The sequence below is a fragment of the Eschrichtius robustus genome, chromosome 5 (assembly GCF_028021215.1).
Source record: "Eschrichtius robustus isolate mEscRob2 chromosome 5, mEscRob2.pri, whole genome shotgun sequence".
Taxonomy (NCBI): Eukaryota; Metazoa; Chordata; class Mammalia; order Artiodactyla; family Eschrichtiidae; genus Eschrichtius; species Eschrichtius robustus.
Genome location: NC_090828.1, coordinates 86,483,821 through 86,507,037, shown reverse-complemented (window position 1 = coordinate 86,507,037; position 23,217 = coordinate 86,483,821). Strand labels below are relative to the sequence as shown.

The 23,217-nt window shown below is 36.6% G+C and overlaps 1 protein-coding gene across 15 annotated transcripts in view; it reads right to left on the bottom strand.

Annotated features, from left to right (window-relative positions):
• GTDC1 (glycosyltransferase like domain containing 1) overlaps window positions 1-23,217 on the bottom strand; it is a 463,274-nt gene that overhangs the window by 307,685 nt on the left and 132,372 nt on the right. For 11 of the 15 annotated variants that reach the window (XR_011074149.1, XM_068545171.1, XM_068545170.1 and 8 more), the window contains exons 3-5: window positions 17,419-17,489; window positions 14,609-14,688; window positions 3,516-3,719 (exon numbers count right to left, since the gene is read on the bottom strand). Coding sequence is in view for 12 of the 15 variants with exons in the window: in XM_068545171.1 (XP_068401272.1) it covers window positions 3,516-3,719; window positions 14,609-14,631 (227 nt within the window). In the remaining 3 variants the exon portion in view is untranslated. Of the gene's footprint in view, window positions 1-3,515; window positions 3,720-14,608; window positions 14,689-17,418; window positions 17,490-23,217 lie in introns of those variants that run through there. The other 4 variants (XM_068545174.1, XM_068545173.1, XM_068545177.1 and 1 more) reach the window with 3 other exon arrangements.

The window sequence follows — 23,217 nt, the reverse complement described above, 5'->3', positions numbered from 1 at the left end:
GAGAGATTCCAATAAGAGGACACAGAAAGCTTCCTAATTCAGGTTAGTGCTGCACAGTATTTCATTTCAAGAACGTAACATAACTCAGTTAACCAGTCCCCTTTATGAAAACTACGCAGCCACAGCTTCAAAGCAAGGTGACCACTCTAATTTCCAAATCCCTCTCCAGATCTTCTCTTACTCTGCTCGGCTATGAACTTAAAACGAAATGTATTACGTTTTACAAAACATAGCTAGATGTTTTAGGGACAGAGGGTTTTCAGGGTACTAGGCAGCTATAGCATTCCAGCCTTTCATCAGCCATTTATGGCAGCTCAGGTGTTTTGTCCTCATCTTGTCATCTGCTAGTTGTAGACATCATAACCACAGTCAAATGCAGAGAAGGGGAGATGGCTCTCTCTTTTTATAAGTAAAAACACGAAATTAAAAAATTTAAAAAAACTTAGTTGGAAGAACCCCCAGAAGTCATCTACTTATACTGAATTTGCCAGAATCCAGCACTAGCTTCGAGGAAAACTGGGAAAATCTGTCAGAGAACGCAATCATCATGACCGACTTAAGTCCATCAAGCTTCACTCCCAGGGGCTGGGTACTTAGCCACGCCAAAGAAAACTAATTCTGTTAACAAGGAAGGAGGGCTGTTAGGTGCACAATGATCAGTATCTGCCACAATACCTCAGATGGAATGAAAATATAACTGTAAGCATCTGAGAGTGAAAAACATGATTTTAAGTAAGAGTGATTCTTTCAGTTCAGTGAAGATACTGCAGAAAGAAAAAAGAACGAAATATCTTTGATGCCTACTCTAGGTATATTTTAAGAAAGTAGAAATGCTTGATGCTGGGACAAATGACTCATACATTTCAGAACATGAAATTTGAGGCCCATCCTCAGAAACATTTTTCTGCATTTTGTGAAGTTTCCAGAAGGCAAGGCTTTAATAAAGCCTAATATTTACCAAACTACTTTTGAGAAAAAAAAAACTGTGGAGCTTTTGTAATCTATAATAAAAAATTAAACAGCTCTAAATGTGAATCATGATGTATTCTTTTCACTGTCAAGATAAAGCAGAATCAAGCTGATTAATTAGGCTGGAGCATTTATTCTTTTAGTAATAAAATATTACCCAGATAACGAGCTTATAAAAACAATGACTATGTGTACAGATGTTGAAAAAAAATAACCTGTGTACCTACATTCAAGGTCTTTCTTATCAGACACATTCCTACTAGTTCAGAGTAGTTTTTGCATAGTATGCAATATTGGTGCTTAATCATTTTATCTTTATGAATTTTGGTGATTTCATTTGACAAATGTACAAATAGAGTAAGTAAATAGAAATCAAGAACTTTTCATATCTTTAAAAGTCGCCACAGAGATCAGATTTATCTGGTGTAACAAAACGTCATTCTTGAACTTCTATCTAGGGTTGAGTGAGCATATTTTTTAACTTCGTATATAAGTTTTCAAGCTGCTGCTGTTTTTTCTAAAAGTATTCAGAAAGGTTATTTGGTAAAGAGTAGATAAGTTATCGTTAGTCAAATATAACTGTAAGTTAGACTGGTGAGGTATATGTTTTAGTGAAGTCTGATTAGATTAATAAGTACCATTAACTGCAGCTTAAATGGCTGAGTTTGAAAGATCACAGATACCACTGTTAGGACCTGGAGGTTATGGCTATCAGAGAGTAAAACTTTATATTTTATGACACCATCTTTCAGAAATCTACCTCCCAAATAAGACTGCTTCAAAAAGCAATGTGATGTTTTACCTCAAATGCTTCAGACCTCAAAGGGAGTGGGGAAGCCACGGGCACAGAAGTGTTTATTTGCATGCTATCCACACACATATATTTGTGATACAAAAATTCCATTCCAAAACACTGCGTAATCAAAATGAAATCTAACAGCAGATACAGAAATGGTTTGTTTCAATGCTCAAATCATTGTAGAAATGTATTATACCATTTGGTATGTATGAATGTATTATATCAAATGGTAATGTTAAATGAAAATGTGCCATAAAGCCAACTGGATTACTTGACCTTAAGTAATATAATGCAATTGGTGCTGAGAAAACACAATTAAATGAGATGTGAAAGCAACTATAAACAATCAATTTTAGCACAGCAACAGTGCTAAAATCCTGTTTAGCACTGTTTCAAGGCAACGACTCACTTGTCATTGCCTTGAAAACTTTTATATTGATACATGCACTGAAATTTCTAATACTACTAGTGAATCCACAATATTCACTTGGTGATTATCAGAATATAAAACATTAAATTATTTAAGGAAAAATACACTTTAGATTAGAAAAATACAAAATTCTCAATATGCCCCCAAGCAGCTTTTACCTTTATAATCCCAAGCAACATGACTTGAGTGCTCACTGCTGTTCCATCTGACAATCTGAATTCTCAGAGGCGATGCATGGTGTTTAGACACCAAATGGGTTATTTTCTGAATCCCCCAAATTACTACTAAGAACAGCAACCTACATTTAAATCTCAAGCTGCTCTCTCCCTTGTCTCTGCCCCGCCTTACAAGCAGCAGCAGATGGATATGGCTGCTGATGCCAAGGTGAGCACCGCAGCTTGCAACGTGCCCTTTCTCTAACAACCTAGCTGCTCGAACGCCATTCATTCTCAGTCTGGCCCTCCCGACTCCTGCCACCACCAATGCAGTCCTACACAGAAGGGCCCAAAATGGTAAGAACATCGGATATGTAAACCACAGTAGGATAATCTTCCACTATTTAACCATCAGGAGACATATGGCAGTAAGGATATTCAGGAGGATTCCATTCTACTGTTTCCTTAAAATGGAATCAGTATTTCCCATCCATCTTTTCAGTGTGTCTCGTAAGCCCTTCTAATAGATCCCCCTAGTTCCCACTTCCTAACAATTCAAAATTCAAAACTGAGGCCTGTGTCCCCAAAATCTATTCATCCTTCCAGACAAAGCAAAGTTGACCAACTCTACAAAGCGATCTCCAATTTGTCACAGTCAATATCAACTTCTCCCCTTTTCATACTCTCATGACACTTTAAAAACTACTCATCTCTGAACAGTCTTTAAAGCCTGTAAGGGCACAGGCCTTGGTCATATCCATCTTTCCAACATTAGCTCCTAGTACAGAGCAGACACCCTAAAACAGCATACTCACTAAAAGAGGCATGGGAGGTTATGGAAGCAAAAAACAAATGTGCACAAGATCAACTCTCATCTCAGGCCAAAAAATGTCATCATACACCCACACGTGCATGTGATAAAAAGCACAAGACAAATGAGAAAAGCCATGCAGGCTCTAAATGAAGCCACTTTCCTACCAACCAGGTGTCCTCAGAGTATAAATGTACTCGGCTGCTCTGCTGTCACTAAAGTAATAGCCACTGTAGTCATTCTGACCAATTCCGTAGTTGGAGGAAATCTCACAGAGGCCAACAGGGAAGCAACCTCCTTAGAACAAGTACATTTAAAACAGGCTGGAGACACAGCCTGGGCTCTAATTACCTGTAATGCTCACTGGCGGGAATATTCTGAGAGAAGTACAAAGCCGACGTCCGTGCTCTCCAGTGCCATTTCTTTGCAGGAAGGGTATAAAGGACACAGTATTCTAACTCTTCTTGAAGCAGATCCACCAGCTGTTTATGGGATCCTCCATAGAATGCCTCAATGATGAGAATACTCATTGGCCCTTTCAAATCTTCACAGATTCTAGATATTAAGCAAAAAAAATTTTGTATAAATATTTTCAAATAAATATGTTAAAATATTATACCCAGAAAGCAAATAAAGTCGTTTACAAATTACTTTTTTTAAATAGGCTTGTCCCGCTTTTTTAAACAGTATATAACACTTGAGGTTTGTACTTTGGAATCAATATTTTTATACCATTCATGTTAATAAGAGGAAATTAAGATGCTTTATTTTTCTGATTTCTGTTTTCTTCATGTCTTAAGTTTACTTCCACAATGACTCAGTTTTTTCTCCTACCCAGGAAGTTTAAAGTTCTCTCCTACTGTGATCACTCACTTCCTGGCTGGAACGGCTGTGACCCTGACTCAGTAACCTCAGCACTGGCTTGGCCTAGAGCTCTATCTAGACTTGGACAGTCACTGAACTCATGTCCTAACTAACACTTCCACTCCAAGAGCCCTTCATTTGTATGGGCCTCTCCAGTTCAGGAATTGTCTGATTCTGGAACTCTCATATTAATCCATCTTTAAATTCATCAGCTACCAATGCCTCCAACGAATCCATATTTAGAAGACAGCACACTCATATTCAAATCTCAATTCTCTAGTGTTAAAAATCTTTAGGATACAATTTCTTGAGACGCTTGACCGCTTCCTCAGTATTGTCAATATCCCACCCCCAAAGGAAGACCGAAAAAGTAGGGTAAAGCTATATGCTTGTGGACCAGCAAAGTTTCTACAACCTTACTTTAAACAACAAATGCATTAAGAGCGATAAAGTAACATTACTATTAAAGATGTGGTAAAATTTTCACCACAGAGAATTGGCTGTCAAGCAACTTTTTACTTTAATAACATCACTTTTGTTAAAGTGCTCAGTGAGATAAAAATATATGTATGAATGTAAAAACTTTTATATATTTCAAATTATATGCTATTTCCTGTAAGAAGTAAAGAAGAAATATCACTTGGTACATAACAACTACATTGTTTAAAAATATTCCAGATGTTTGAATTCTCCTTTATGACTTAAGTAAACACCACTCATTAAGCAAGCATATTGCTTTCCTTAATAATGGTGTTCCACAAAATTATTAGTTTCAAAAACTCAGTGATGCTCCTAACTAAGAAAACTGTGCTTTACCTTGCTCAGTCAAAGCAATGCCTGCTTAAATTGCCTTTCAAAGCAAAACGTCTCAAACGGTTCTCCAAGAAATGACTGAAGTGAAAAAAGCTTATTTCTTGATGTCTTAAATCTTCCAATGAGCATTTTTGGGGAAAAGATACAAACACATATTTCACTTATCTGTAAAATAGGAAGCAGTGCTCCTTGGGTGGAAAAGGTGTGAGTCCTGGGGTCAGGGAGATACAGGTCTGAAGCTCAGCTCTGTCATGTCCTAGCTGTAGGACCTTGGACAAGTTACCTAACATTGTAGGACTTAGTCTCACCTCCTCTAAAATGGGGATAACAGTACTAACCTCAGAGGTGTGCTGTGAAGATAAAATTGAAGCATAGCAGCTGACAAACAGAAATAAGGTATTTTGCCCCTCCCATTATTAGGATAAACGACCTTACTTAAGGAGTAAAGATAGAATCCTCCAGCATTTTAAAATCAGTTCTTTTCAATCACAGCTCCCTATTCACCAAGGAAAGGTGGGAAAAGTAGATATGCACGTGCATTTGAAAGGCAGTGGGTGTTACCCATTCCTCATCAGCAGCTTGTATTTCAAATACAAATTTGAGAGTACTGCAGATTTTGTGGGCAAGAAGTAAGGTCAGAGACTGCGCTATGCAGCTCGATTTTTTCAGGCTGGCTGGTGACTTCAACTTTATAATGCTGTATTCAGTAAGTTAACAAACAGCCTCCAGGTTTAACAAAATGGTAGCCAGTAACCCTGCAAATGAAGGAAGCTTCTAGAAAGCAAATGAGAAACTAGTGAAAGGCAATTTTGAAAATTATATCAAAGGTTTCAAGAAAAAATAAAAGCAGTTTAACACTAATTTGCTTACTGCGTCACATGACAGATATCTGCTATCTTGCTTTATTTCCTCTGACCTAACCACACTAAGGTGTATATGCTGTGCATATGCTTAAAAGGTCTCTAAAAGGTTCTTATAAAAATGACCTGAGATATTTCCCCAAGTGATGGAATGTGATATAAACCACTCTAGAGAATATTCCACTCACATATAACCTCAAAGAAAGCAGCATTAATATTTGGAAAAAAACAAGCTTTCTGATTCTTCATTACTCTGCCCTTTTCCATGATTAATCTAGAGCACGTACCATGCCCTAAGTTAACAGATGTTTCTTATGGGTCTGAATCATGAGTTATCTACAAGCTATCAGCCACAGTGGAGGCAGTACGTGTAGGTGCTGCTGTAGATTCAAGACACTCACTAAGCAGAACTGAACACCAAGTGTGTGGGAGGTTGAAAAATAGAAAAGCGGAAAAAAGATTATAGTTATAGTAGATTTCCACCCCTTTAATAGCTCAGTAAGAAGAGTGAAATGTACAGGTTTGAACTAGCCTTTACTTGAGCATTCTTCTAGTGGCCAACGGGTGTGCCTGCATTTGGGGTATTTTTCTAGGGAAAGTAACTATGTCCTACCATCTCTGAAAACTATACTTAGTGGCTTTGATTCACGGAAATTTGTTCTGCTTGTTTTGTGGAGACAGACATATCCTGGCAGTTCCCCCATTTACTTCTACTGCAAATTTTGCAGCAAGAAGAAATTATGTTCTTCCCCTATAGTCTTCTTTAAGCACAACCTGGAAGAAAGATGATTCCCACTAGGTGCAAGCAAAAGAGGGGAACCTGATTTTTAAATATAAGGTTCAAACCAAATGTCATTACAGCACATTAAAGAACTGCTCAAATACTTTCACTGTGCTTGATTGAGCTTTGTTTTAGAGAACACTGCTGGAAATATATGAGCAGGAGTCAGGGAAAAAAAAAAAAAAAAGACACTGTGTTAAAAAGGATTTTCGCTGTTACGCTGGAATTTCCTAAAAGGTAAAGGGAGTACACCATTTGCCCATTTTAGCAGTGATCCCAGAAAACTGAAGATGGTCACCCGACATAATAGATGCTCCTGAGCACGCCAGGTAAATACAGACATTTTGCACCACTAGCAACGGCTACTGGAGAGTGAGTGGTTTGGAGCAGAATTAACAGGGCCTCAACACTGAAAGTCCTCACTCCAGGGTCTCCTCCATGGCAGGAAGCTGCGGCCAGGTGTTTGCCAAAAGATGCTGGGTGAGCCTACATGCAGCCAAATGTCTTACATAGGTGCCTGAATTTACGGATCTGTTAAGGCGTTAGCGCATGTACCACCACAGACCTTAAGCCCTGAAACAATTAAACGGAGTTAAGTATATTAGAATTAGGGGTTTGCCATTTTAAAAGGAAGAAACAAACAAACAAACAAAACTTCCCACATTGGAGAATAAACACCAAACAGAAAGCCCACGTCCTTTCTACATGACACTAGAATGATATTTTATGAGTAAATGGCCAATCCGTTCACACTCCCTAAAAGAGCATAAAAAATGTTTCAGATAAATTTTTATCAGCTTTTAAGTTTTTCTGCTTCAACAACTAAGCTTCAGTTTTAAAAAACCTCATTTCTTCAGCATTCTTTATTCCCCAGTGACACCAGATGAATGAGAACCTGCTACCCTATTAAAGCTTTATGAAAGTTTAATTCATTATCAATACTATGATTCAATGATACGTGGTTAAATGCTAAACATTAATTTAGCAATATCAAAAGAGTCAAAGTGATAGCTAGGACATAGGAATGTTAAACCACTTCAAGTTCTATTTAAGATTACCAGAGGTCAAAATGATCTATTGGAGAATTATCTGCCTTCCAAAAATGTACATTTACAATTAAAAGGGAATAGAAGGTGAAAAATCACAATAGTATTTCATATAAATATTTTGACCAAAATGAAAAGGTGCCATTAGAGTCATCTCAATTAAAAACAAAAAATGCATTATTGATAAGATCACCAAGAACAAAAGTAGTCTGAAACCAACCGTGAATATTTTTAAATTTATATTAAAACTTTTGTCATCGTACCTGCATTTATTTTAAGGTTGACCCAGTTTCTTTATTCCTTGAGCCATGATCATTTTCAAGGTGAACTACATTTTTGTCTACCTCCTCTAACAGTTACAACTGCTGTGGTAGTTCAGTTTTTGGGGTTTTTTTTTAAACAGTATGGCTAAAGGAAATTTGCCATATGCCACTGATTTATTGAAAAAGATGTGCTAAGTATAAATATCTCATGTGGATTTTTAAAAACTAAAGCTAAGTCACATTAGAAACCCATAATTAGCCCCCATATATGATGTCAATGCAGTTACCTATAATATTCAAATAATTTTCCAACCAAATACCAAGTAATAATTTTAAATTAGAGGACGTGTTGTATTAATATATTCCACAGACACCTTACTGCTACTAGTTGTAGGAAGGTACGGTTTCAGTGATGATGGTTTTAACGATTTTAATCCCACACACATGAGAAATTGATTCCACAGGCTAATCCACACATGGCTTGATACCTTAAACTTCAATCAATTGCTGAAAATATATTTTCTATTTGCCTATATACAGTACTTGGAAAGTTGAGCTTGGCAGAGCAAAAATAGAAAGCTTAAACACAAAAAGGTGTAAATTGAGGAAAGCAGAATTTGAGTAGGATTTCCCAATAGGTCATCAGAGGTTTACCTAGTATTTCCTAACTGACCCTTTCCCCTCTTCCCTTCTGAACCTCCAACCACCAGCTCCAACACACCCAGGTTCTACTTAAAAAGCAGCCAATAACCCAGCAGAGTAAAATAGGGCAGTACTGAGAAAAGTTCGTATTACCTTCCAGCCCACTCACTTATTTTAATGATTCATCAGGGAAACCCCAGTTGTTCAAATATACCTGAAATCTCATTAAACAAAACAAAAAAAAACAAGCATGAAAAGATTTCTGCTTTGACACATATTGTCATTGATTCCCCTAACAGAACCTATTAAGGGTAAATGTGTAGTAAAAATATATTTTGCTGAAAAAGTTTCTTCAAAGTACTATAATACACTCTATTATGACATGGGGGGAAAAAGAGACAAGGATAAACAGATCCTATGAAAAAGTTATTATAAAAAATGTCATAAAAATCATGCATAGCAAATACATCCTAACCCCTAAAGCTTCAGTGTAATCTCTGAAGACTGATAAATAATCTAACATTGAATGCAGTGCAATAAACTTGCAATCCTAAAACTATAGGCATTCACAATATTATACACAAATAAAGAAAGTCTGACCAATAGTAAGGCATGACATTGGATTCCTGAGCATTAATTTGAATTGAAGATAACATACAACAGAAACTGATCATTATTCCATTTGATTATGGGGCATACAACCTAACATTTATGATAACTTGTATACTACTGTGTACTTAAATAGCAACATTTTTTTTTTAATCTTGGGTTCATACTGAAAAAGATGTAGCACTCTAATATTCTATTCCCCCACAAGGCTATGGATATTCTAATTTCATCAACTCTGACTTTTATTTCCTGCTGTGATAACTAAGAAGTGAGGACTTATGCACCAAAACCAAGATTTGGTAAGAAGACTTATATGCCACACTGTTTGTGAGACAATTTAAAGCTATTTTCAAATGTGCTGTTCCAAATATATGATTTGCAATGATCTTTTAACACATGCTCTTTTTAAAATTACAGTCATATATGCATATACGGCTATTTAAATTTTCCCTGACAAATATTTTCATTCTTTCTCGATTTGGGATTTAACTTTCTGCTTAAAAATATCCATCACTTATGCCATGACTTGAATTAACACAAAGTCTTGGTTATAACTATCAGTATCAAATGCAAATTCGACAAATACCTACATGTACTGACAGTATGACATCATTCACTTGTTTTCAAATATGCATAATTTCCACAAACAACTAGATATATATATGTATATACATATAAAACAAATTCATTACCTTACATTTTGTAAAGTAATATTCCACATTAATAGCAAAATTATAACTGTGAAAAATTTTTCTGTTAGTGTACTGGTTTAATTCCACAGACAAATAAAATATTAACCCTCTTTCAATTTGTCATTGCTATCAATTTCATGAATAATTTTAAACTATAAAAGTAGCAATGAATTAGTTCTACTGAATACTAAAAATATTTTCAATTTGCTGACATTTTAAAATGTGGCAGTGTATTTATGAATCAATCGGAGATTTTATACCAGAAAATTATCTCATCACTCATTTGAACTATTGCATTACCCTTTTAACTAGGTCTCCATGCTACCATGCAATCCAGTTCCCATCACACCATTCTCCATAATCCAGCCACAAATAATCTTACAAAATGCAAATCTGATCATGAAGTGACATGCTCAAAAACCTTCCATATCTCCATCACCTAAGGACAAAACCCAAGGCGCTACACATGGCAGTTAAGACCTTCCTATTCTGGCCTCTTCCTTTCTTTTCACTACAGCCTTGTTTCCCCTTCTCTGACTTCAATCCTCTTCCCCCACTTCCCCAGGATCATCAAAGCAATACCAAGTACTCACACTCACATGGCTATTTTACACTTCTGTGACTTCACACCTTTCTCTCTTTTCCGTCAGCCTTTTCTTCAAGTTCACCTGATGAAATTTTCTTAAAATTTCTGCATGTGAATCACCAACTCCAAGAAGCCTTTCCCAGAACTCCTCTTAAACATAACTTCTTTTCTACTCTGTGCAGTAGCATTTTACTTGTTTCACTCTATTTCCATGTTCTGCTTCCCTATGGGACTGTAAAAAATTTGGAGGATGTGGATCATGTCATTATTTTCCTGGGGGTTATCCCAGGATCTGCTATATAGTGGATGTTACTAAGTTTTTTTGTAGAGTTGAACTGAAGATCAGGAGGAAATGGGAAGTTGATTCTGCCCTTAAAGAAGTAACATTGTTTTCACCTGAACACAGGTCCTGAGCAAACCAGTGTCAGGCAGCACTATACTTGCTACTAGTGATTTCCCATTATTCCTGAAGCCTAAACTAAATCAAGCAGCTAGTATATCTGAACACATTTTATACTCTCTTTCAAATACTTATTCTTTTTTCTTAATGTTCACTGAATTTATTGAAATGAATAAATTATTTTCATGTAGATGAGTGTTTGTCTTAACCTACTAATGCAACAGAAGTAACAGTGATTAAAGAAGTGGGAGAAACACCATAAGCAACTGAATTCTAGGCCAAAGCAAGTTTCACGGCCTAAGAGAGTATCTGTGCGATCCATGAATTTTGAAAATCACCTACCGTTTTTTATTCTGTTTGATCTATCGTCATCCTAGTTTAATACTAAAAGTGGAAGTAGGATGAGAAACCAATTCCCTCACCATCAATCTGGAGATCCCATTCCACATTTAGTAATTAGGCTTTTATTCAACAGGGAAGGAAAAAAGGCATTTTTAAATACTTTCTGCCAACAATTATGCATTTTATAAAAGTTTGACAAGATGAATAATGTATTTGCTTTCTCAAGATGGCATTTCTCCAAGCTTTCCACCTTCCTGAAATGGGCTGCAAATCAGCTCAGTGGGAGAAAATAGGGCTATCTGACCCATTCGGATATGGACCCCTAAGTGGAGAAGCCAGGGTGAATCGCAGAATCATAGATGGAAGGAAGGCTGGTGCCACTGTTCGATCACTCCTCTTTTATAGAAGAAGAAATAGAGACTATTGGCATCAAAGAATAAGTGACACAGCAAGGGTTTAAACCCAGGCTTTCTAACCCCATATTCACATATCTTTCCATTATACTTCATTCCAGGCACCTGATATGACCTAAGTAAAAGGTGCCTCCATTTCCTAGTCTTTGTAGTTTTTGGATTGAATATCAATATTTAATAATTATTACTACGTAATGGTATATACTGCAGTATAAATGTATATGCATGTGGAATGTAAATGCCAGTATAAGATGATAGATATATTTATTGCATATTACATTTAAAAAGAACTCCCAATAGTTTGTAAATCTAGGACATCGGTGGTATAAGTCACACAAAACTGAATACCAAATGGTTAGGATCACAAAACTCAAACTTTTGTGACTTCTTCCTGAGTCCTGTATAATCATCCCTCCCCTCACCTCACAACCCTTATCCTTCATCCCCCAGCTCTAGATTGGCAATTTTTTGATAGGATAATAGGATGGACAAAAGACAATATCCAAGACTCATATAGCAAGAAAGGTGTAGAGTGGGAGGGGAGGAGGTCAGCCATAGGGCTATATTCAGTCTATTTCATAATTAGCTACAGTCACCATCAAACAAAGTCCGGGTCCCCTTGATGTAACAATCTGTAGTACTTCTCAGTACTTACCCCTTGTAGACTATATTTACATGAGTGATTACATAATACCCATTTCCTCCCCTGGATATTAAGTTCCATGAGGAAACTGACCAGGTCTGCTTGATTATCACTATACCCCCCAGCACGTAGCAAACAGAAGGTGTTCAACAAATGTGCATTGAGTCTATAAACACATAAAACCCTTTAGCAATTCCCTCGACAATTCCTTCCTAATTCATCCAAGACCTTTATTATTATCAACCAAAAATAATCACCCCTTACTACCACTAATTACTATTTACTCTCATGGACAGAACTTAATGCACACTTTCTATCACCATCTAAATATAACAGGTGGCATCTTATTGTATTCAAAATGACACACCTCATTCTAAGGAAAACAGTTCTGCCAACAGTCCTGCTGAGGTGTTTGGAAATCATGTTTCATACCATGGGCAACTACCTTCTCTGACCTGACTGGACTCTGTTAAGAATATTTAACCAAAGGACAGTCAAGTCTATAACCTGGAAGGATTCAACTGGTTTAATCATTAGACTGACTTTTTTTATTAGACAGAAGCATTATCTTGCTACCCTACATGGACTTCTATGCCAAATTTTAACTCAGACCTAGTTTGTGCAAGGTAATTATAAATATATACACCAAACAAATTTAAAACAAAATGACTAACAGATTCTTAACTACCCTGGCACTAGTGCATCTCACTCAAACATCTTTTAAGAACTTAATACGTATTAACTAAAAAAAAATTGTTGAGAAGTTTCCCTCTCCAAGTGGGAGGCACATGTCACATTTTCAGTTAATTCTGAAACAGAGATAGCAGGGTTACGCTAACACACAAGCATTCTCAATGTCCTATTTGAAGTGCAGCAAACCAAGCAAACATGGGTGGCATTCCCTTGATGAGTTGAAATAAATGTCACCAAGTATAACGTTCTGGATTTACTCACTTCCAGTGAAAAATAAAAAGGACATAATCTCACAACTCAATCTGTTTATCAGTGAAGGAAATCAACTTAAAAGAAATGCAAAATCAGGGGGCAAAAGAGTATCAGGTAAACAGTTGGGAGAAGAAAAAGAAATTTCCATAGAGGAGTAGAGAGCCAGAAATAGAAATCCTTAGTACTGATGTTAGATACCTTTAGTATTTTAAAATTCATTTTATATCAGTGAAAGTCACCCTGCAGTAACATATTTTTTAAATGGTGTTAGGAAGTATGACGTGAAGCCAGTATCAGAATCTGTCCTTTAAGATCCAAATCAATAAAACCATAAAGATGTATCAATTAAAATATTTAGTGTCACTTCTCTCATCTCCAAAGTTCCACATGAATATAGAAATTTACTAGAAGTAGCATTAGTTCAAAGTGTGTTTTCTTCTATTTATTTACTGTAACAGGTCTTTTTCTAGTTGCCATATATTTTTCAAGCATCTTCTGATTTGCCAATAGTCTAAGACATTTATTGGTGGTTTAAGAAGTCATCTCTAGATAGAGTCTAGGGATTGTTACTGATAAATTTTAAAAAGCCCAGAAACCCAGTTTAGACAAGGACTGAGTAAATCTGGGGCTAACAGATGTGTTAATGAGAGCTGTATCACTATTTTTAAATATCACAAGGGGCATATCATTAGCTACTCACTATTATAAGAGAAAGAGTCAGTCTGATAATAATAGACTGGGATTTTATTATCCTGAAGATATTTAGGAATGAGCCTATTGAGTAATGTAAAGGCATTACACAGACAAGGGTACATAATTTCTAGAAGGTCTACTCTTCTCCATAGTTTTGCACAGGCTTGCCCATATCATCTGACACACAAGTTTCCACTAAAAGAAGATAAGAGGCAATAGCTCAAAGTTCCCTGATTGGAGCAAGCACTATGACTTTTATCTATCTAGCGGCCTTGCTTGTCACTATTATCTCTTTATCAAATGGTTTTTCAAGGAGACATTCCAATAATACAAATATTTGGTCTAATGAGGCAGACCCTACAGCACAGAGTATTCTTTGCAAACTACCCAAAACCGCACTCTGCATCCTCACTATCTCTTAAGGAAGTAATTTCACAGTTTGCAAACAGTGTGTTCAAACAGAGTAAGGTTGCTTAGGAGTTCATTAATTCCCCCTTGCATCTCTACTGGCATATATGTGTTCCATATCTGGGACCGTAAGTCTCTCTACTGGATTAATTAGCATTCAAAGTTAACAAACAGCCTGAATCACTGTTGAGAGAGGTAATAACTTAAACTCCTAAAACTAGGTATATAATATCCTGTATTTCATATAATGGTCATTCAACTGATTTCAGTAGAACTGAATGAAGTAAAGAAATACTTTGCTTCCACTTATCCCTCTTGCTCAATGCTCTAATGTTCCTTTTCCTGCCTTGTTTCTAAACTTTACTTGCAAGAACTAAATTTAAAATATCAGATAAACTCCTTCAGATTGTTCAGAGTAAATGCCTGCCGGGCGCAATGTGTTACCTCTCCTGGGAGCACCTGTACATGACAAAGGAGCGACAGGTGATGGTGAAACTTCAGCCCTCTGCAAAGTACAGTTGATCCTTGAAGAACAAGAGGAAGAGGGAGGTTAATCCATGGATAATTTATAGTAATTTCCTTCCAATGTGCAAATCCAACCCACCACAGACCCTAGAGTACTGTAGTATTTACTACTGAAAACTATCCTGGTATATGCAGACCCATGCAGTTCACACCTGAGCTGTTCAAGGGTTAATTGTAGATGAGAATAGTTGTGAATTAAAAGGACCCTTCTCAAGTCCTGAAAACACAGCCTGCAGGCTGCTACCTACTCTACTAATGCATAAGGCTAGATCTGCTTGAAAGTATTAAAATGTCCTATCACATTTGAACATAATACAGAAGGTTTGAAAACTGTGCATATCTTTTGATTCAACAATAACACTTCCAACAATTAACTCTGGAACTTGTCAAGAATCTTTCTTAAAGTCTTTGCCCCAAATTGAAAACAATCAAAATATCCAAAAAAAAAAAAAAAAGGATTTCTTATGATCAAATGATTAATGATCAAAAATCATAATGAAGACTGTTTACTGGCATGGGAAAATGTCTCTACTATTGTGTGACTGCATGAAATGAATATATTAAAATATATGATGGAATGACTAGATAAACATGAGAGAGTGCACATGCACACAGGTAGATATAAATAATCATTTACGGTAGAATTATGAGCGATTTTGTTTTTCTCTTCGTACTTCATTTTATTCTTCAAGTTATCTTGAATATGTTATCACTGAATATGTTTCAACTTAAAAGAAACTATAAATTTTTCTTAACTTTAGGGAAGGAGGCCAAATCATTTGAAATAACAAACTACTTCCCAATTACTGAAGGCTTCCTCCCCTTCAGGAGATTGCAAGTGGTTTTCAAATTATTTTAACTGTTATTGCTATAAGGAAACTTATTAAAAAATAATCATCAAGGGTTAAACTAATGCAGCTAGGGTTAGTCACAAACACTATAATTTGATTTTGCAAATACTGCTTGCCTAATGCATGAAATAAAAGTAATACTCAATTAATTTAAAAATGTACTCGAATTATTAAATAATTATAAACAGATCAAGATCTTTATTTACTATATATAAGAAATCTGGAGCTGTACTTTGACAGAGCGTGTTAAGAACTAAAATATTATTTTGGTACTTATGGTTTTGAATAGGAACATGGGTAAGTATAGCACAAACTCAAAGTTTTAAAGTTCAAGTAAAATGGCAAAATTAACTGGAGCCGTAAATAATTAGGTATGCGTCTTGAAATAAGGGGAAATATTTAATTAAGGTGAATAAAATTGAAAGAACTTCTAGTTTCACACGTAATTTCCAAAGTGTCTGTATTAAGAAAGAAGAAAAATGTTATTGCATTATCATCCATATGTGTTACACGTTTGAAAAAAGAAAGAGACTCATTGGCTATCCAACTACTAGAGACACAGTCCTGCAACATTAAAAGACTGTCTCCTCTCATAACCACTCAGATCATTCCTATATTTAGATACATGCAGTAGATGAATGGATACTCAATAAATATTAACTGGATACTTGATAAAGTTAAATTTTATGGCATGTGAATTATATCTCAATAAAGCTGTTATTTTTAATTAATTAATTAGTTAATATTAACTCAATGGCAACTTAGGCTTAGTAGAGAAATATTTTTAAATGGAGCCTCCAAGTTCTAGTACTTTTTACAATTTAAACACCATGTTTCATTTTCAAGTAATAAGAAATAACTCTATTATTCCTGGAATTGTTTTCCAATGTAACTGTTTCATCATATTTCATTTTTAAAATCATCTACACTGAAAAACTTCACTTACAAATGTAGAAAGAAAACAACCTACCACTAAAAGTATACAAGTAATTAAAAACTAACTTCCAGAAAACACAAAAATACTAATAAAAATATGAAACATGTAAATGAAAAATTAGAGACAAGCTTATCATTCCATCTATTTTTAAAGGGAAACTAAGAATACACCTATCAATATATAACTTTCCATATTTTAAAACGAGCACGAACTTGATATGAAGAAGAAATCCTAATCCTAGGAAAGAGCCATGTGGCATTTTTTAACTTTTATTACCAATTTGTTGACTCTCTGTCCCAGAGCAGATCACCTCCAACATTAGTACTCTGACCTTACAGAAAAGTGACATAAAGTTTATGGTGAGAAAAAATGAGTTTCTATGGGTTTCCAAAAGAGAATTCTTATGACACTAAAAGCCATATAATAATATTGATTTGAGGGTTTCCCTGGTGGCGCAGTGGTTAAGAATCCGCCTGCCAATGCAGGGGACACAGGTTCGAGCCCTGGTCCGGGAAAATCCCACATACTGCGTAGTAACTAAGCCCGTGCACCACAACTACTGAGCCTGCGCTCTAGAGCCCGTGCTCCGCAACAAGAGAAGCCACCGCAATGAGAAGCCCGCGCACCACAACGAAGAGTAGCCCCCGCTCTCCGCAACTAGAGAAAGCCCGCGCACAGCAACGAAGACCCAATGCAGCCAAAAATAAATAAATTTTTAAAGAATAATAATAATATTGATTTGATAACCAACTTTTTTACTGCCAAATTACAAACTTCAGATTTCTGGAAAAATATCCAAGTGAATTTGCAGTAAAATACAATAAAAGAGAAGGCTGAGCTCATGATAAGCAGTCTAGATTGCTTTGTAAACTTTAAATACACATATAAAATAATTTTTTTAATCAGGTCTTTTTTAAGGTTTTCAGTATCTCAAGACTGACCTTTTTTACTTTGGGACTGACTGACGCTCTTCCAGACATTTATCCAAAGTCAGTCATAAGCTCACACCTTTCTGAGAAGATAGAAACAAGGATTATTTTCTTGTAAAACCATCCTCAAAAATCAATTAGAATATTCAAAATATTCCATTCTCACAAATGAAAATAAGTTGCTTGCTGAAATGACAGTCTTCCATTTCACTGCCTTAAAAATTAAGCTGGCATGGATAATAAAAGTGTTTTCTAACTGGATATGCTTGGCATTCAAATATTTTTAAAACAAATACTAATCCATAATTAGATTTCACAGGCACAATCTATAAAAAATAGAATTTGTTTTTATTTTTCTGAGAGCAATATTAATGATTTGATATCATAAAAGTTGTAACAATACCATTGCTTGCATAAAACAATAAACAAACCCGCAAATGAATGTTTATTTTCCTTTTCAGTCTAGTTTTTACCATTCATTCATTTAGCAAATATCTATCGTGCCTACTACGTGCCCATCATTGTTCCAGGTACTTGGGGATAAACTGAGCAACAAAACAAACGTTCCTGTTATCATAAGAAATTTCTTTCTAATTGGAGTAAAACGACAATCATCAAGTAAATGTACATCAGATGGTGGCACGTACTATACAGAAAAATAACACAGGGTAATAGAGAATAAGGGCTGCTGAGGACTGGGGTTGGGGAAGGGCAGGATTTTATATGGAGTTGACTGAGGACGCTTCACTGATGATGAGATGACATCTAAACAGAAACCAGAAGAAGAGAGGGAGGAGGCTCTGCAGACCTGGATCTAAAGCCTTCCAGGCAACAGGCACAGCAAGATCCTGAGATGGAATATGCTTGGCACGTGCAGAGAGCAGGAAGGTCTGTGTGACGGCAAAGCATAAACGAATTTGCTTTATTCAACAAGCATTTATTGAATGATTACATTCTGAAAATTAGGCTAAGTGTTTTGTGATATTAAAATGACCCAAATATAGTTTCTGGCCTCAAGCCTGGATATAACTACAATACAGAGTGGAAAATGTTATTAACCAGTTGAACTGGTTCTCAAAGAGGGACCAATAGCAAGTTCTACTTCAAGAAGATGAACCGAGAGCCTAGGAAGTACAGCAGCCGAAATCCCAATTACAAAGAAGAACTGAAGAAATGTGCAGATACTCTTCGTTCATTCAACTCTTTTCTCCTTTTGCTTTCTTCTATTGTAGAATTCAGGCTAAAATACTTAGTCTCCACAGTCTTCCAAAATGACATAGTGGAAAGAAGGCTCAAAATTGGAAAGCGCCCACTACTGGGAGCCAGGACACTGCTGCACAACTCTGAACAAATCAACAACCTGCAGGGCTTTTAGCTGACCCACCCCAAACCTCTGGTATCAGGCCCTCCCCTCCCAAGCCCTTCTGCCCTCAGCCTCCCTTATCATCCTCAACCTCAACTACATTTAATCTGTCTTCCATTCTTCCTCTGAAATTTACAGGTACCTTAGTGTCCATCCTCTCAAAAACATATGATTATTTCTACCTAAGAAAGAAAATTACTTAACAAGAAACAAGACCTCTTACAATTTGGTCCCAAGTTCCTTTTTAGCCTCAATTCCTATCACTGCCACAAGCCTACCATTACTCCAAACACAACAGACTCCTTGCCATTTATCAAACATTCCATATACATTCCCACCATCAAGCACTGCTAGTGCTACTTCTTCTTTCTGGAATCCTTTCACCTTTACTACCTGTCAAATTCCTACATATATACAGTTCAAGACTCCACTGAAATCCCATTTCATCCATGAAGGTTTAAGTCAACTGCTTACCCATATTCACCCTATCAGAAGTAATTACTCCTTTCTCTGTAGTAACACCAACTTGGCTTACACCCCAATAAGAGCAGCTACCACAATCCTACTTATACTATCGTTGTAGAGTATATGTGTGTGTCTTCCCAACCAGATTTTGTTTCTGTGGCAGCAGAGTTTGTGTACAATTCATATTTATATCTATGCATAATCCAGCAAAGTACTTTGTATGCCAGGCATTCAATTAATGTGTTTCAAATTCTCGTCAATAGACTACAAGAAACCCTCACAAAAGGCCAGGGGGCAAAAGAGGTATTCCTGAATTGAAGATTATAGCAGCATTATAAAGTGAACTGTCCAGCAATCAGCTATTCAAATAAGTTCTAAATCATTGCAAGTATCATTGAATGAGGACAAAGACAACAAAAAGCAAACCATGAGTGCTTATTGGGCAGCATAAAATTAAAGAGGAATGGGGAAATGCAAAACCTAAAGTTACCTATATTAGGAAGCATTACCAAGGGATACTCAAACAACTCATTTAACAAATATTTACTAAGTGCCTACTTTAGGCCAGACACTCTATTAATTGCTGAGAATACAAAGGTGAAAATAGTGAGAAAAGGCTGAACTTTTACAAGCAATATTTTTAAGTGCAAAGTGTTGGCCTATGAATTATTACTTCCTGAAGTATGACCAAAACGGCATCTTAAGGACCAAGAGACTGACTATGGATACCCAATTCCAAATCTAGAAAACTATCTTGCCTAAATTGTGATTATGTAGGCACTCTCTCCCAGGACTGCTTCTGAATGTTAAAAGGGCCTCCTTTATTTTCAGTGACTATAAACTGCTCAGATAGAAAATTTGAGTTCCAGATACTTGAATACATTCCCTGCTCTGAGATAAGTTCTATCCATGCACAGGTTGTTTTAGTAATTAAGGTGCCAACAACCCTGCCATCGTGAATGAAAAGGGAGGAATTTATTAAAATAGTGCTATATAGGGGATGTTGTATGGGAGATAGTGGATAGTTGTTTGCTTTGTCCTCTGAGGTCAAAATAAAAGAAACAGAATGAAAATACAACAAAAGGGATTTAGGTTAGACATAGGAGGAGTTGTGAAGCACTGATTCACACTACCAAGTTATACCCTGAGCCATTTGTTCTGCAGATTTTGAAAAAAGACGTAGTCTGCTTTCTTCTTAGTTTAGGGCAAAGCAAGCAGATGTAAAGATGACTTCTTAGGGTTTCTTTCAGACATGTTTTTCTATCGTATGTAACCATTTGCATGCGCAGTGGAAAAATATGAAGCTATCACTCTAAGAATATAGCCAAAATGCCACCTAGGATAAATTCTGATTTAGTGTGCTCTTAGCCATAAGGCTTCCAAGGGTCTAATAACTCCTCCTTAAAAATCAACATCAATAATAGAAATTATCAAATGACTTATTTGCCTCATTAATAAATTCAAATTGCTTATTTCTTCAAAAACTGAAATCTTAATATATGAGAACTACAAAATATCCTTGTTTATACAATAATCTATTCATGGAGTTAAAAAGAAATTATATTTTTTAATTTACCCATGGAATAACTTGCTCCAACAAAAGTATTGGTACTAAGTCATTTTGAGGATTTTTTTATAACCCTTGTAACTGAATATCTTCTACTCAAAACAACTTTGACATCTTTACATTGATGTCCCCTTAGCAATAATGAACAATTTTGTAAAATTTAGTCCACAACCCTCACAAATTAACAATATGACTGTGCCCTTTTCATATATAAATGATTTATACCCATTATATTAACAAATATATTTCTTAGTGCTTATTCATTCATTTAACAAGTGTTTTATTGAGGGTCTATCTAGGCACTGTGCTGAGTGTAGTAGGGACACCAAGCCAAGATGACCTAATTAGAGTTTCTGTCCTCAGTCACAGAAACATAACCTCACAATACCAAAACACATGTACTGGATGTCAAAAGGGAACAAACATCAAGTTGCTTTTTTTTTTCTTTTTTAACAAATTTATTTATGGTTGAGTTGGGTTTCTGTTGCTGCACGCGGGCCCTCTCTAGTTGCGGCGAGCGGGGGCCGCTTTTCGCTGTGGTGCGGTGGCTTCTCCCGCTGCGGAGCACGGGCTCTAGGTGTGCGGGCTTCAGTAACTGTAGCTAGCGGGCTCTAGGGCGCAGCCTCAGTAGTTGTGGCGCATGGGCTTAGTTGCTCTGTGGCATGTGGGATCTTCCCTGACCAGGGATCGAACCCGTGTCCCCTGCATTGGCAGGAGGATTCTTAACCACTGCACCACCAGGGCACCCCAGCAAGTTGCTTTTGATAAATGGAATACTTATAAATGGAATGGAATATTTCCTGCCATATCAATAAACAAAGGATGCCACAGTCATCAACGATTGCAAACCTCCAATGTGAGCTGGTGAGCACTGAGGAGACTCAGGGCTGAAAAGAATACCTGCCATCTAGCAGCCATCAGACTGTGGCCACTCCCTGTAGTGAGCCCTAAGGAAACTCAGGATGTGAAAATACAGGATACTGGCCCCAGATAGCTGAGGTGCATATCAAAGGAATGATTTCAGTGAGCCCAGATTCTTGAATCTTCCTGTACACAGAAAAGCGCTAAAGTCCTTGAGATACCTGGTTTTCTTTAATTAACAGTATTCTTTTGACGTTCCCGACTACCCGCCCTTTTGTTGCAAAACTCCTATATATCCTGGCTCCTCCCTTCACCTCCTTGGAGCAGTTTCTCAGAGTTATCTGAAATGCTGTCTCCCGGGCTGCAGTCCTCATTTTGTCCCAAATAAAACTTAACTCGCAATTCTCATGTTGTGCATTTTTTTAAGTCAACACTTTCTACAACAAGTACCCCGGAAGTTCAAAGGTCCAAGCAACTAACTATACAAAAAGAACTAAGGAAGTATGGCAGATAACTTCAGGATGGATCACTTGACACTCATTCCAATTCTCCTTCTCCCTGCCTTCCTCCAAAATAAAGGCTAGAAAGCTAAATACTTTTTATCTCATTCTAGAGGTAGTTAGGTGACACACTTTTGGCCCCTGAGATGTAGGCAGAAGTCCCCAGGAGTGGGCCTCTCTTTCTAAAGAAAAAGAGAAAGTTCTCCATGAAAACTAGGCTTCTGGGCTCCCTTTACTTTTCTTCCTGCTTCAAAGTAAACACAATTTCTATAGGTACAAAAGTCATCTGTGGAATAAGAAGCAAGCATTATGTGCTAAGGATGATGGAGAAGGATAATGTTACCTGGACCCCTGATGGCATCAGTTACCTGTGAACTAACTGCCTCCCGACTTCTTACGCCAGGAGACAAATAAAACCTTTACTCATTTAAGCCACGGTCAGTAAGATTTTCTACCACTTGGAGCCAGAGGCATTTTTACCATTAAAAGAAAGCTACAACAAAGAGGAGATGTTTGAGTTGGACTATGGCTCCTTCTTCCTTAATTCAGCTGTTATCTAGTCCTTTCTAGCTAGAGGAATTAAAAACAATTTTGAATTTTCATGTCCACAGTTTTACTATAATTTTCTGTAATCCAGATTACTTAAATAAACGTGTTCTAACTCTTCCACAGAAATACATTTGTTGCATAGTCATTACAAGATTTTTATTTCTTTTCCTAACTGAAACCTTCAATCCCCCAAACCTATAAAATAACATTTCTTATAGCATGCTATAAATCATTCATATATGTAATATACACATACAAATAAACAGCTGAAGAAAGGGGTAAGAAATGAGAATGAAGAGAGAGAAGGAAAGAGGAACCTAGCTTATTTGAAAGTATAAACTATGTTTTTCAATTTTGTGAGCATCTTAAAACGTATCTGCAGGGCTTCCCTGGTGGCGCAGTGGTTGAGAGTCTGCCTGCCAATGCAGGGGACACGGGTTCGAGCCCTGGTCTGGGAGGATCCCACATGCCGCGGAGCGACTGGGTCCGTGAGCCACAACTACTGA